At 42.9% G+C, this 13,644-nt stretch overlaps 2 protein-coding genes across 2 annotated transcripts; both read left to right on the top strand.

Moving 5' to 3' along the window:
- Positions 1-7,205: 7,205 nt before the first annotated feature.
- On the top strand, positions 7,206-9,160 carry LOC115261629 (uncharacterized). Its single transcript, XM_029863535.2, has 2 exons — positions 7,206-7,767; positions 7,895-9,160. Exons 1-2 carry the CDS (start codon positions 7,456-7,458, stop codon positions 9,158-9,160), a joined length of 1,578 nt encoding a protein of 525 aa, XP_029719395.2. The 5' UTR covers positions 7,206-7,455.
- Positions 9,161-9,826: 666 nt separating this feature from the next.
- Positions 9,827-13,336, top strand: LOC115255333 (uncharacterized). Its single transcript, XM_029853345.2, has 2 exons — positions 9,827-10,028; positions 10,107-13,336. Exon 2 carries the CDS (start codon positions 10,328-10,330, stop codon positions 12,611-12,613), a length of 2,286 nt encoding a protein of 761 aa, XP_029709205.2. The 5' UTR covers positions 9,827-10,028; positions 10,107-10,327; the 3' UTR covers positions 12,614-13,336.
- The last annotated feature ends 308 nt before the right edge of the window (positions 13,337-13,644 follow it).

Genomic DNA, 13,644 nt, shown 5'->3' with positions numbered 1-13,644 from the left:
GCACAAGAAGGCGTGGAGCGCAGAGAGCACGGTAGGCGGACCAGGTGGAGCGTGACTTGGCGAGCATTGGGCGCGACCGAGGATGGAGAGCGGCAGCCGCAAACCGAGTATTGTGGCGTACTATTGTTGTTTATGTCTTGTCTTAATGATGTTGAACAAATAAATGTATGTATGTATGTGCTAAGGACGATCTTCGGCGGTTTTCAGGAGAACGGTGTATGGCGAAAAAGGATGAACCACGAGCTCGCTGCACTTTACGGCGAACCCAGCATCCACAAGGTGGCCAAAGCCGAAAGGATACGGTGGGCAGGGCATGTTGCAAGAATGCCGGACAACAACCCTGCAAAGCTGGTGTTTGAAACTGATCCGGTTGACACAAGAAAGCGTGGAGCGCAGAGAGCACGGTAGGCGGACCAGGTGGAGCGTGACTTGTCGAGCATCGGGTGTGACCGAGGATGTAGGTAGAGCGGCAGCCACGAACCGTGTACTATGGAAAAATATTATTGATTCAGTTTTATCTTGAATTTGATGTAATACTAGATAAATGAAATGAATTGTATGAAAAAAAGACCACGCATGAACAAAAATGAACACGTGGGTGATGGACAGCCCCCTGTGAGACGCACAATTCGAAAAACATCTTCATATTCTCCTAGCACTTTCAGTTTACAAAAACCCAGATTAATCCACCTAGTGGTGATAGTGCCTTTCTCGTCGAACATGTACTCATGATCTTTCCTTGGTTGGGATACGACTGGGATGATTTTGCTTCAGAATGTTGGCTTCAGCCTTTTGGAGGAATCGAAAACACTAGTTTATGATTTTTTCCGACGTTTCGATCTGTATGGGGCCTTTTCAAGGGTTCAATCGGTCAAGGTTTCCTAGTTAAGATGGCCTTGCCTAACTTAAAAATGTCATACGAAAGTTTTGGTATTTATTGAGTCCGTTCGGTTTGAAACCCTCGTGATGTGGACAATCTCCTACCTATCGGGCGGTTTAGAATTCGGTCCCGGTTTTTGGAATCTTCTACTATTGTTTGTTTAGCTAGTTTCTGTGCTAGGGCCATCATTCCGAAGCATGATCTTTCCGTCGACGTAATGCGAACTGTTACTGAATCCTGAGAATACCTTATTTAGAAAAGCAATAATTTAAATAAAATTGGGAAATTTATTAATTGAACATATTCCGACGTTACGTTAAACGTATAGACTGGGCTGAAAAATATCAGAATTTTCAGTTGACTGCTTGAGCACCTTCACTATCACTGAAGACCGATCAACATCAAGACGATAATTACACGCTAGGATATATCGTCTTTCACAATCACAGATGACTTTACGGCAGGCCTGCCCAACCTTTCGTGGCCGCGGGCCACAAGTGATACTCCATACCAGTCGACGGGCCTGACATTAAATTTCGACATCAAATTTCGAAAGCACGAATGCAACGGTGAAATTGTGTACATCCGATTACCCGTTCTCACGGTAAATCACAACACTGACATCATTTGGGTCATAAAAATGTGAGCAAGAATTCTTGATTTTTTGCAAAAATCACGCTGAATACTTTTTTCTGAATTTTGCCGAACTGCAGGTTGCAGCAAACAATTTGCTGAAATTCAGCAAACTTTCCTGATTCGTGCAGTAAACTCTGCTGTTCAGCAGCAACGTTTTTCTGAAATTCAGTAAATTTTGCTGAAATTCTGCTTCAAATTTGGCTGTACCTTTCAAGTTTAAAATTTTTAAATTTATGTATTTAAATTTTTTAATCTTTGAAAAGTTTTAACAAAACACTCTACCTATTTCGAGTTTATTTTTAATATTAAATTTTATTTAAATATGAAATATCTTCAAATATTTCAATCCTTGGGCCAAGTTTCATTCATCGATTCCGCGGGCCGTATGTTGGACAGCCCTGCTTTACGGTCTTCGACATAGTTTTTCCTTCACCCTTTAGGCTATATTTTATTATCATAGGTAACAAAATTCATGTAAAATTAGACAAAAAATGCAAGCAAGCGAAATTGCCAATTGGAAAAGACGATTGAAAAAACTTTCTCCGGGGTTAATGCGATAATTTTCTCATATAACGTTGACCTATCCTACTGTATATTTTTACACCTCAGTGATTTGATGAGATTGCTTTAGTACAGACAAACAGACATATCATTTGTAACATATTGCTATTATATTCATCGTTACGAAAAAATAATCGCCAAATGCTAATCAGGTTACGTTTCACTGCGGCTTGATGTTGGTAGTGAGTAGACGTCAAACGAGCAACAACGATTGATATTTGTTTCAACCGTTGAAAACAAGGACGATAGAGAGTGAGTAGAGTAAGACGTCAGTATGTATGTGGCCTTAGTTCAGTCAAGATTTTGTTTTCTTACACATATCGCTTGCATTGACTTTGTTCATTTTGAAGTTCCTGCGAAGCACCCTAGGAAGCACCCAATGCTGGATTTGCATCACTATCGGTAGCCTCTATTGTGGTCTGAGCCTATTTTCTTGCTAATCGTTCCTCATGGTTAAAAAAAAGACCGTGGTTCGATGTGTCGCATGCATAGGTTTGGTTCTTTTTTGCATTTGGCCACTTCCGGCTGGACACCCTAGATCGGCCTGGAACACTATCGGTAGCCTTTATAAAGATCTTCGTTGTGATCTGAGCCTATTTTCTGACTAATCGTTCATCACGTTATTTAAAAAGCCGCTGTTTAATGTGCCGCAGGCATGGGTTCTGATATCTACTACATTTGAACACTTCCAGCGGGACACCCGAAACCGGTTCCGGAACTCTATCGGTTGATCCAAATATGATCTGAAACTATTCTATTTTATTAACCGTTTATCAGGTTGCCTGAAGAGCTTGCGATTTGATGCGTCGCATGTAAGGGGTTGGTTAACTTTTATACTTGGCTACTTCCGGCGTGACATCTGGAACCGGTTCAGTAACACTACCGGTTCCGATATGGTCTGAGAATATTTCCCTGCCCACTGTTCATCAGGCTATCGAAAAAGCCGCTGTTTGTTGTATCGCATGCATGGGTTTGGTTCACTTTCATGTTTAGCCACTTCCAGCGGAACACCCAGAACCGGTTCCGGAATACTAGCGGTTCATATATGGCCTGAGAATGTTTTCCTGCCTACTGTTTATCAGGTTTTCGAAAAATCCGCTGTTTGATGTGTCGCATGTATGGCTTTGGTTAACATTCATATTTGGCCACATCCAGCGGATCACCCGGAACCGGTTCCGGAACACTACCGGTTCAGACATGGTCCGAGAATATTTGCCTGCCTACTGTTCATCAGGCTATCGAAAAAGCCGCTGTTTGATGTATCGCATGCATGGGTTTGGTTCACTTTCATATTTAGCCACTTCCGGCGGAACACCCAGAACCGGTTCCGGAATACTACCGGTTCAGATATGGTCTGAAAATGTTTTCCTGCCTACTGTTTATCAGGTTATCGAAAAATTCGCTGTTTGATGTGTCGCATGAAGGGTTTGGTTCACTTTCATATTTGGCCACTTCCGGCGGGTCACCCGGAACCGGTTCCGGAACACTACCGGTTCAGGTATGGCCCGAGACTATTTTCCTGTTTACCGTTCATCATGTTTTCGAAAGTGCCGTGGTTTGATGTGTCGCATGAATGGGTTTGTTGCGTTTTCATATCTGGCCCCTCCCTGGGGTACCGATCCGAAACACCTAAATGGCCATAACTCCGGAACGGCTGGACCGATTCGAACCATTTTCAATAGGAAACAATGGGACCAGATTCCGCGTCGAATGAACCGTTGATAATTAAAATCGGTTGAGGTTTACTGCCAAAAAGTGATGTGAGTTTTTTTGTACACACACATACACACACACATACATACATACACACACACAGACATCACCTCAATTCGTCGAGCTGAGTTGATTGGTATATGTGACTCGACCCTCCGGGCCTTCTATCAAAAAGTCATTTTTGGAGTGAACATATAGCCTTTCCAGTACACTTAGTGTACGAGAAAGGCAAAAATTCGACTGATCTTCATACGCACTGTACTATAATTCTAAAGGCAAGTTCTTCATCGTTACACACTGGACGTACTCTTTTACCTATTGATTTTCTGCGTCCAAGAGCTCGTCATTCATGGAAAGGAAATGCCGTCCAACAGCAACGATAATCTCATAATACTACTTCATGCTCATGCCAAACATCCAACATCCCGTAGTTTATTTTCCGGTTTCCGTCTTCCACATATCAAACATTTCAGAGAACGATAATCACCTTTACCAAATTAATCCTACCAAATTGGTGCATGTATGCGCTCATGCCGTCATCCTTCTCCGATGCAAAGTTTCGATTGATATTGTTTCAACTTCTAGGAGGGCATGAAAATACGCACTGCCAGACCAAGGTGAATCACCGGCAGCCGGTACTGCCGGACGTAGTTGGTCAAATTCAGAGATGTAGGGCGTGTTTCTCGAACCAACCAGGAGCACAAAAATTAGAAATTTCATTTTGCTGTCAGAAGATAGCCCCATGAGCCAGGATGATGGACAGGCTTTGGGCGCAGTTTTACAGATGCAGGAATTTCATTACGATAATCTGATGGAACAACTTGATCAAGCGTCCGACCCGGCCAGCCAGCATGCGTTGCACCGTACAAGCTGGCATTAATCCCTTTCCTTCCGGCAAAATGTGGTGTGGTGCTGTTGTTGTGTGCTGTTATTCGCTTGTTTCACTCTAGCTTTGTTACGGTGTTCGTATCAAGGTTGTTAATCGATAAATTATCGCCGATAATTTAACGCCAACTATGACCTCGTTGACAGTTTTTCGATAAACCGTCGTTAACGATAAAAAGTACGTTACATTATCGTTATCGTTATCGTGTCTTCGATAATTTATCGAAAATTATCGAGTTAACTGTTAAATGTCAAGTAAAGAAATCGTTGGAGTCAAGGTTGGAGTGGTGTTTTTTTTTACTTCAGTCAATGCCCCGTCCGTGTACATGACTTATGTATGGACATGGTGGATCATTTTTTTTTAAGTCATAACCTTAAGGAAATTATTCCGCATCACAATCTGCTACATGGGGACCGTTCATTAACCAGGTGGAGCAGGGGGTAGGGGGGATTGTGGTTGGGGGTTCTAGCCGAAATCTACGCTCCATACAAATTTTAAAATGTTTGTATGTACAAAAGTCAACAAGGTTTAGGGGGAGGGTCTGAGCTGGCCAAGTTTTGATCTACATGGTTTATGAATGTCAAAATGTTATCGCCCGGAAGAAAAATCTTTTGTTCAATACTGTAACCAACAGGAGCCGGTGGAGTCTTCGAAGATAAATGCTTTTAGGAATTCCAGATGAAACCTCTGGGAAAATTGCTTATGGAACCGTTAGAGAAATCGTTAGGGTCCCTGGCAGAACTTCCGATGAAATGCGAGAAGTTCTTGCATAAATTCGTAGCAAATTTCACGATGGAATTCCTGGCGAAATACTCAATTCCACCAGTAATTCTGATGGGATTTTCGAAAAGAATCATCGTAAAAGTTCCCGAAAAAGTTCCTGTGGACATTTTGTTGGTATGACGGCAAATTATCGTTGAAATGCCTGGCAAGATTCCCGATGGAATCCATGGATTCTTGACAGAATAACACGAAATGCCCGATAAAATCCCTGGCAGAGTTTCCGATTGAACCCCAACTCGTCCAAAAACTTGTTCAAGTAGTCTTACAGATGTCAAATGTTTTCGACCAAGATTGCTATGATCAAAATTCCCAAAGTTAACTTCAGTTAACTATCGTTGAATTATCGAACGACGATAAATCCTGCGATAATTTATCATCATCGCAGTGAGCGATAACGTTGAACACAATTATCGTTATCGGCGATAACGATAATTTATCGATTAACAACCTTGGTTCGTATACATAAATAGATATACCACAAAAAGTTACGAGTTAATAAAATTGTAACATTATTTGCACAATACATATTATTGGGCACAGAGGCTCGCGATAAAACAATGGTCTATTCACGATCGGAATACATTTTCATTACATTACACTAAAACTGCGATGTCACAATATGGACAGCCCACATCACGACAATAGGGTGGCAACAATTAAACTGCTGATTTAAGGACAAACGTCTTGAAATCCCGCTTTAACAGTGTATCAGAATTTTAGACGCACAAATCTCAAGAAGCAAGCTTCAAACAACAGTGCATTTTATTATTCTGTTCTAGCTCACTTGTAATAAGATTAAAATAAAAAGCTCAGCTGCACTGGTTTTGTTTACGAAGAGATTTGTGCGCTCGAAATCGTGAGTAGGTGCAAAAGTCGACCATTGTGGCGGCCATTTTGGGATTCTAACAAGTCTGTCCTTAATGTCGGTGATGACGATAGCGCTCATGGCCAAAGTGTAAATTTAATTTTGTTCATTTCTTCTATATCTACTGAATTACTTAAATTATCAACTGGTAGGACTTTTATGTAGTAAATCGATGCATTAAGATAAACTATAGCTATAGTTATTCGATCATCCTTCCAACGCAAATGAAATAGGTTATTCGTGCAATTTAAGGTGAAGGTTGCACTTTAATATGCAAGTCCAGTTGGGTCAAAACGCCCACCATGTTAACAGGTCTCCAGTTAACCTAGTGGTTAAGGCTATGGATCGCCAATCCGGAGACGGCGGGTTCGATTCCCGTTCCAGTCGGGAAAATCTTCTCGACTCCCTGGGCATAGTGTGTCATTGTGCTTGCCTCACAATGTACAAATTCATGCAATGGCAGGCAAAGGAAGCCCTTCAATTAATAACTGTGGAAGTGCTCAAAGAACACTAAGTTGAAGCGAGGCAGGCCAAGTCCCAGTGCCATAAAGAAGAAGAAGAAGAAGAAGTTAAAAAAAATCGGAGTTTGTTCACTTTCAGTGCTACCAAATATACCCAAAATAGTTTGCTTATGATTAAGTTAAAACCAAAACCACTCTTTTCACGGACGTCAATGCTAGTTTATTGATTTATATTCTTTTTTTCATTTTTCAACAAAACGGAATACTTTATTTACCTTGATAACAAAAATCAAATGATTTTATAAAAACAAATATAAAAACCACTTTGAAAATTTAGTAAATCTGCCAGCACTGCACAACGCAGCATCGCGTAGCAATACACTAGTAAACGAAAACAGACTCACAGTAGAAGTTCCTCGACGCGGTAGCTAAAATGCCTCGAAACTACGTTCGGAAGTCAAACCGTCGTTCCTGATCGGTCGGAGTATTGTCGGATGCCGTGAAAGCCGTCCAGCGGGGCTATCCAAAAGACGGGTGTCGACGAAAAACCCTGTAGAGATACATCGCCCTCTCTGCTGGTGGATCAAGGCTGCAACATACGTCGCTTGGCAACTTCTCTCCTGTGTTTAACGACGAGCAAGAGCAGGAACTTGTCCGCCACATCATCCAGATGAGCATCTATGGAACCGCATTAACTAGAAACCACGTTCGGAATTTGGCCTATCAGCTAGCGGAACAGAAACAAATCAAACACCGATTCTGTTACAAAACCGAACTTGCTGGTCGCGACTGGCTTATGTTCTTCATGAAGAGACACCCGGAATTGACGATTAGGAAGCTCGAGCCGACATCTCTTGCTCGCTTGAAAGGATTCAACCGCGAAAGTGTTCAACGTTTTTTTGAACTTCTCACGAAACTGTACGATAGCTATGAATATCCTCCGAGTAGGATTTGCAATGCAGATAAGGCCGGCTTCAGCACTGTGAGTATATCCGTCATTTAGTCAAATAGGTACATAGTGGACTATCAACTGTGTAAAAAACATGGCTGTCAAACAAACTTTTACCACAGAAACAGTAACTTTTTTCCTTTATTTGAATGATTTTCAGGTGCTCACCAGGAGTGTCAAAGTACTGGCTAAAAAGGGTGTTCGACAGGTTGCTGGAGTGTCATCCGGTGAGAGAGGCGCTAACACTACTGGGATAATGGCCTTGTCGGCAAGCGGACAGTTCCTAGCACCGATGCTAATATTTCCTCGACAACCGATGAATGAGGCATTCAAGGTAGGCGCTCCTCCAAAAACGATATTTGCGTGCAATGGGAATGGATGGAGCACAACAAGCACCTGCTCTACGTGGTTCGATCATTTTTTGGCTGTTGCACGTCCGACAGTGGATGCGCCTGTATTGCTCATTCTTGACGGGCACTCGAGTCACACGCGGAATTTGAACATGATTGAAAAGGCAAGACAAAATCATGTGAAGATTCTATCCATTCCGCCACACACGAGCCATAAGTTTCAGCCCTTGGATGTTTCATTTATGGGACCTCTCAAAGCGAAGTACGCCAATGCTGTCGACAACTATTTGAAGCGGAACCCAGGAAAGGTGGTCACCATATACAACGTATCAGCTCTGGTAAACGAAGCATTCACCGCGTGTGCATCCGTTGTCACCGCACAAAGCGGATTCCGAGCGACTGGTGTTTATCCGATCAACTCCCATGTTTTTTCGGACGATGATTTCGCTACCGCGGACAAACTTATCCGTGTGGACGAGCCAAACTACACGGACTTAGAAAGAGATGATTTCCCACATGGCGAACCGAGTGAAGTACTATTGCGACAAGGCAGCTCCATGGCACTGGAGATTAATGATTCCGACCCGCCTGGTGATGTTGCATCGCTAGGACAAGTCTCCTTCGAGGAATGGAACGATGCATCCGATATTTTGATTTTGGACCCTTCCTTCCATTACAGTGTTGGTGAAGACAGATCCTTCATAATACATTCAAGCACCACTGAAAACACAGATGCATCAAAACTCAATGAAACTTCTACACCTAACTTTTCACAACGAACCATGGAACAAAGCTTGATTGTATGTGACGTAAGTGTTGATGAAGCTCATGAATCATTGGATATTCTGCAGTTGGATTCCTCCCATTTCATGCTGCCTGGTGCAACAAATCCCGGTCTACGGCAAAGCGATTGTATCGGAATTGAGCATCAATCATATGAACCGTATGATTTGAACAAATCAACACAAGAGATCTTCGATACTGAGTTCAACGATGCGGAGGATATTTTGGTGTTGGATCCTTCAATTTATTACAGTGTTGCTGAAGACGGAACTGTCATCCGAAACGGCAGGTGAAATAAAAGCAGTGTGAAGATGTCGTCACCCTACCGGAAAAAGTTGCTGAAGGAGAATGCGTCCAAAGAAATAAAACAAATTCAAAATAAGGAAAGACAGCGGAAACCCCGAGCTCACAGGTCGAAGGCTCAGAGTAAAACGGAGAATACTTTGTGCTACCATTGTGGAACGTTGTTTAGCATCACGGGAGACGGAGAGGGTTGGAGGTTTGCATACAGTGCCAAAAATGGTGCCATGTTACATGTTCATGTAATCCTGATGGAATTACATGTGACGTATGCGTTTTGCGACAAACGGCTAGCTCAGGGATCTGCCTTCTCAGGGTCGGCCTCTTGAGGGAACACGCGTGACGCTACAAAGCAGAGGTGGACAAAACAATGGCAAGAACGTACTGGCATGCAACCCAAGTGTTGCCGCTGGGAACACTGTATTCACTCTGAAGACAGTCAAATGTTACTGCGACTGACATGGGAGAATTGTGTATAAGAGAAAAGAAGAACCAAAGCTTTGAGGCAGCAAGTGACTTGCAAATCCGTGCATCCTTAATGCATTTTCGTTAATTAGTGCGTCTTAAAGATAGTGATTTACTTTAAACTATATCTAAACAGGTAGCAGTGAGTGAAATAGTTGAATTGGTTCTTGCTCTATTTACTTATATGAATTAAACTGGCTTACAGCACCTAACTGAAATGTGGGCACTATCTGGATTACGATGCCAACTGCAATTTATTAATTCCTAAAAGTAACTATTTAAATCCATGCAACATAATCCTAGCTTATCTAAACATGCATTCAATTACAGAAAGAACTAAATGTTATGTGTGGTTGGGAAGCAATTGGACATTTACGCGGTGAAAACACTGATAGTGTAAGTTTCAGTTTATATATATATATTTATACCTAACCTAACCTATGCATTACCCTACCCAATGAAATATATTTACAGTTTAAAGCTGTACTCAACCGAAGCCCGATGTTGAGCCTGCTAAAAACCCAGTGTCCGAAAACCCAATTTGCCTGCCGCCGTAACAAACTTTAGAACTATCAACATAGCCGTTGGACACTCCACACCCACCGCCGGAGAAAGCACGATCGGGAGACAGCGTAGTCTATTCGCGCCCCGAATCAGATTGTTTCCCACGGTTGACCAGCCAAAGCTGTTTCGGAATGGAAGTGATATCAACACGCAGCAGTAGAACTGCTCGAATTGCTCTGCGATTGCAGCAGCTGGAAGAAGAGCACGCAATCGAGTTGCGCAAGATTGAAGCGGAGAGACGAGCATTGGCATTAGAGCGTGAGGCCCTACACGCAAAGTATATGTTGCTACAGAAGCAGGCTTCAATCAAAGCTGTTCGCCGTAATAAAGTCGGTACAAACGACAACAAACCATCAAACGATGGTGATACGCAGGATGCTCATGGACGAGCAGCCGATCTATCGAAGGGAATAACGGTATCGGGAATACAATCGGAGAAGCAATCGAACCAACCGATACGACCGTTGTTTACCGAATTAGCTGATCGATCGCAATTGTCAACTGGGATTCAGCAGCAGAACATCGGCGCGTTTCCCGTGGCTATTCTGAAAGAACAGAGCGAGATCATGCAATGCAATGAGAAGACGGTAGAAGAGAAATTTGTACTCTTGCCTTGCCATGCTGGCGAGAGTAGCACGACGTTTCGAGAATTAGTGGATCCGAATTGGGAGCTGTACCATACTCAGGCGAACAGTTCCACCGATCAGAGACTACCGATCATTGCATCCCAACGAATAATAGAGCACAGCTTCGGGAATGACTCGCGTGACCCGAACTACAATAATGCTGAAAATTGCGCCGCGAATGAAGTACAGTTGCTAGAGCGCGAGAAGATTAAATACCACGCGCGAGTGAAACGGATGAAATGGTTCGGCATTCAGTTGGATCCTGATACTGGACAGAGGTCGAAGAAAGTGCCAGAGTCTTCAAAGAATCTGATGTCGAATAATGAAGTGCAATTCCTCACTGACGTTTCAAAGTCGATTGCTGCCCCTCTTTTGGACAGCCATCGAAATGGGAATGAAACGAATCCAGAACGACCGCATGATTCTACCTGTTGTTCTAGGGGCTCGATGGACCAGCTCATATCGCTATCGGCCACATCCATTGCAACATCGTTCGCCTGCAATTCCAATGTCGTGGGTTGGTGTTTCGACCTCAATCTGTCTATATTCCCTCCATCAGGTAATCTCAAGGCCGAGTTGTTATTAAACATCTCCACAGTCCTAAAAAGTGTATCTCATCAACTCACGCAAATCGACACGGCAATACTGCACCAACACAAAAACAAATTATCGCCGTCTCGTAGCTTGATATATCATTCCCGTTTATGGCATCGTTATGGTCGGAGCCACAGTTGCCGATATTCATGTTGGAAGGCATACGACCAACCTCGAGGTGCTTCGCTACTACGAAACCGTGAACGAAACTACGTGAGAAGTGAGGATAAGAGAAGAGATGAGAAGCATGTGAACGACACTACTACTACATGGATGGGATATATGACTGATTGCGAGAATCCGAATGTTATGATGTTCGGCAAGAATGCTAACGTTGTTTCGTGCATCAGTAGTCTAAAAAGGCTTGATCGGAATGCCGCTAGGAAAGGTGTGAAAGACTCTTCGAGTAAATACGTAAATTACTGTTTTATCTCTTGGGGCCAGAATGATCGTCATGATGGATCGGCATGCTTGAGGCATGAGATACAGAAGGATACTATTCAACAAGTGATCATGGATTTCGTCTGGGTTGGTGCGCGTAATCAGCGACTGGTGGCTACAGTCATGTATCTCGCCAGGTTACGTGATGTTTGTTCGCAATCGTCGGTTTTTGAACGTTTCATTAACAACGCTTCTAGCGTCTGTGCTCCACCCGCTAAACTTGAGTTAGAGAGTACAATGAGTGACGCATTGCAGCTACCTATGATCAGATCAGATGATGCTGACAAAATTAATATCGAAACAGAACAAACCTTAACGTCTGTTTTTGGTGTAAATGTTGATCCACGAGGTTGTATCGGCCGAAACCGTGGCGCCATAAGAATACAGGACAGTGAAGAAAATGTTGATCGAGGTAGCAAGCTGTACCGGGGTGTCTGGCGTAGAGAAGTGAAGTGTGCTGGCATTATCAAGTGTGCAGGTAATGATTATCAATTCGAGAATGGAGATCACGATGTTCGAGGTGAAAGGTATCGACAGCTGAATGAAATATACTTCAGGGAGCGACAAGATGTAATCACAGTTCCCAATAGCCGCAGATTGCAGGACAATGACCGAAGAAACTCCTATCACCGAGTTGTAAGCTATAGATTTAGTAGGGATGATGATTATGAACTTATAAGCGTTTATAGTAGCCAGATTGTGGGATCAGTGAGGCAAGCTTCGGTAACAATGTTGCAATCTGAAGCAATATTTTGAATACGGTGTGCTGTAATCAGAGGAAAACAGTTGATTGACTGCGGCGTATTTTGGTAAAACTGGAACCGCCAATGTTGAAACTGGTGGCCAGTATTACGGGGGGGAGTGTGTTGCCGCTGGGAACACTGTATTCACTCTGATGACAGTCAAATGTTACTGCGACTGACATGGGAGAATTGTGTATAAGAGAAAAGAAGAACCAAAGCTTTGAGGCAGCAAGTGACTTGCAAATCCGTGCATCCTTAATGCATTTTCGTTAATTAGTGCGTCTTAAAGATAGTGATTTACTTTAAACTATATCTAAACAGGTAGCAGTGAGTGAAATAGTTGAATTGGTTCTTACTCTATTTACTTATATAAATTAAACTGGCTTACAGCACCTAACTGAAATGTGGGCACTATCTGGATTACGATGCCAACTGCAATTTATTAATTCCTAAAAGTAACTATTTAAATCCATGCAACATAATCCTAGCTTATCTAAACATGCATTCAATTACAGAAAGAACTAAATGTTATGTGTGGTTGGGAAGCAATTGGACATTTACGCGGTGAAAACACTGATAGTGTAAGTTTCAGTTTATATATATATTTATACCTAATCTAACCTATGCATTACCCTACCCAATGAAATATATTTACAGTTTAAAGCTGTACTCAACCGAAGCCCGATGTTGAGCCTGCTAAAAACCCAGTGTCCGAAAACCCAATTTGCCTGCCGCCGTAACACCAAGGCTCACGTATCAAAAATAAAAGAAAAGTGGTACATTTTACTTAATTTATTGTTTTTTTTTTGTTTGGTTTTTGGGTTAATAAAGGGTTAGTACCGTTGCGGCCGATCGGCATCGTTGGGGCCCATGGTAGTCATGCGACAGGGAAGGGAAGACGGGTACCACATACCTTTGATTCCACAGGTCGAGGCGGTTGGGTTTGCTGGCTTCGGATACCCACCAGGCCCCGGGCCACGAGGAGAGCAGGCCGTCCCTTGGCACACTCCGTGGGCGTATCGAGGAGGTCCCAGGCGTCGAATC

Source organism: Aedes albopictus, chromosome 3 (assembly GCF_035046485.1).
Source record: "Aedes albopictus strain Foshan chromosome 3, AalbF5, whole genome shotgun sequence".
NCBI classification, from domain to species: Eukaryota; Metazoa; Arthropoda; class Insecta; order Diptera; family Culicidae; genus Aedes; species Aedes albopictus.
The sequence above is the reverse complement of the archived record's forward strand: the minus strand, read 5'-3'. Positions and strand labels throughout refer to the sequence as shown.

Bases quoted from the DNA above. Each gene is read 5' to 3' on its own strand.
- LOC115261629 (XM_029863535.2), top strand. From the start codon at position 7,456: ATGAGCATCTATGGAACCGCATTAACTAGAAACCACGTTCGGAATTTG. The intron at 7,768-7,894 runs GTGAGTATATCC...AATGATTTTCAG, and splicing joins ATAAGGCCGGCTTCAGCACT to GTGCTCACCAGGAGTGTCAA.
- LOC115255333 (XM_029853345.2), top strand. From the start codon at position 10,328: ATGGAAGTGATATCAACACGCAGCAGTAGAACTGCTCGAATTGCTCTG.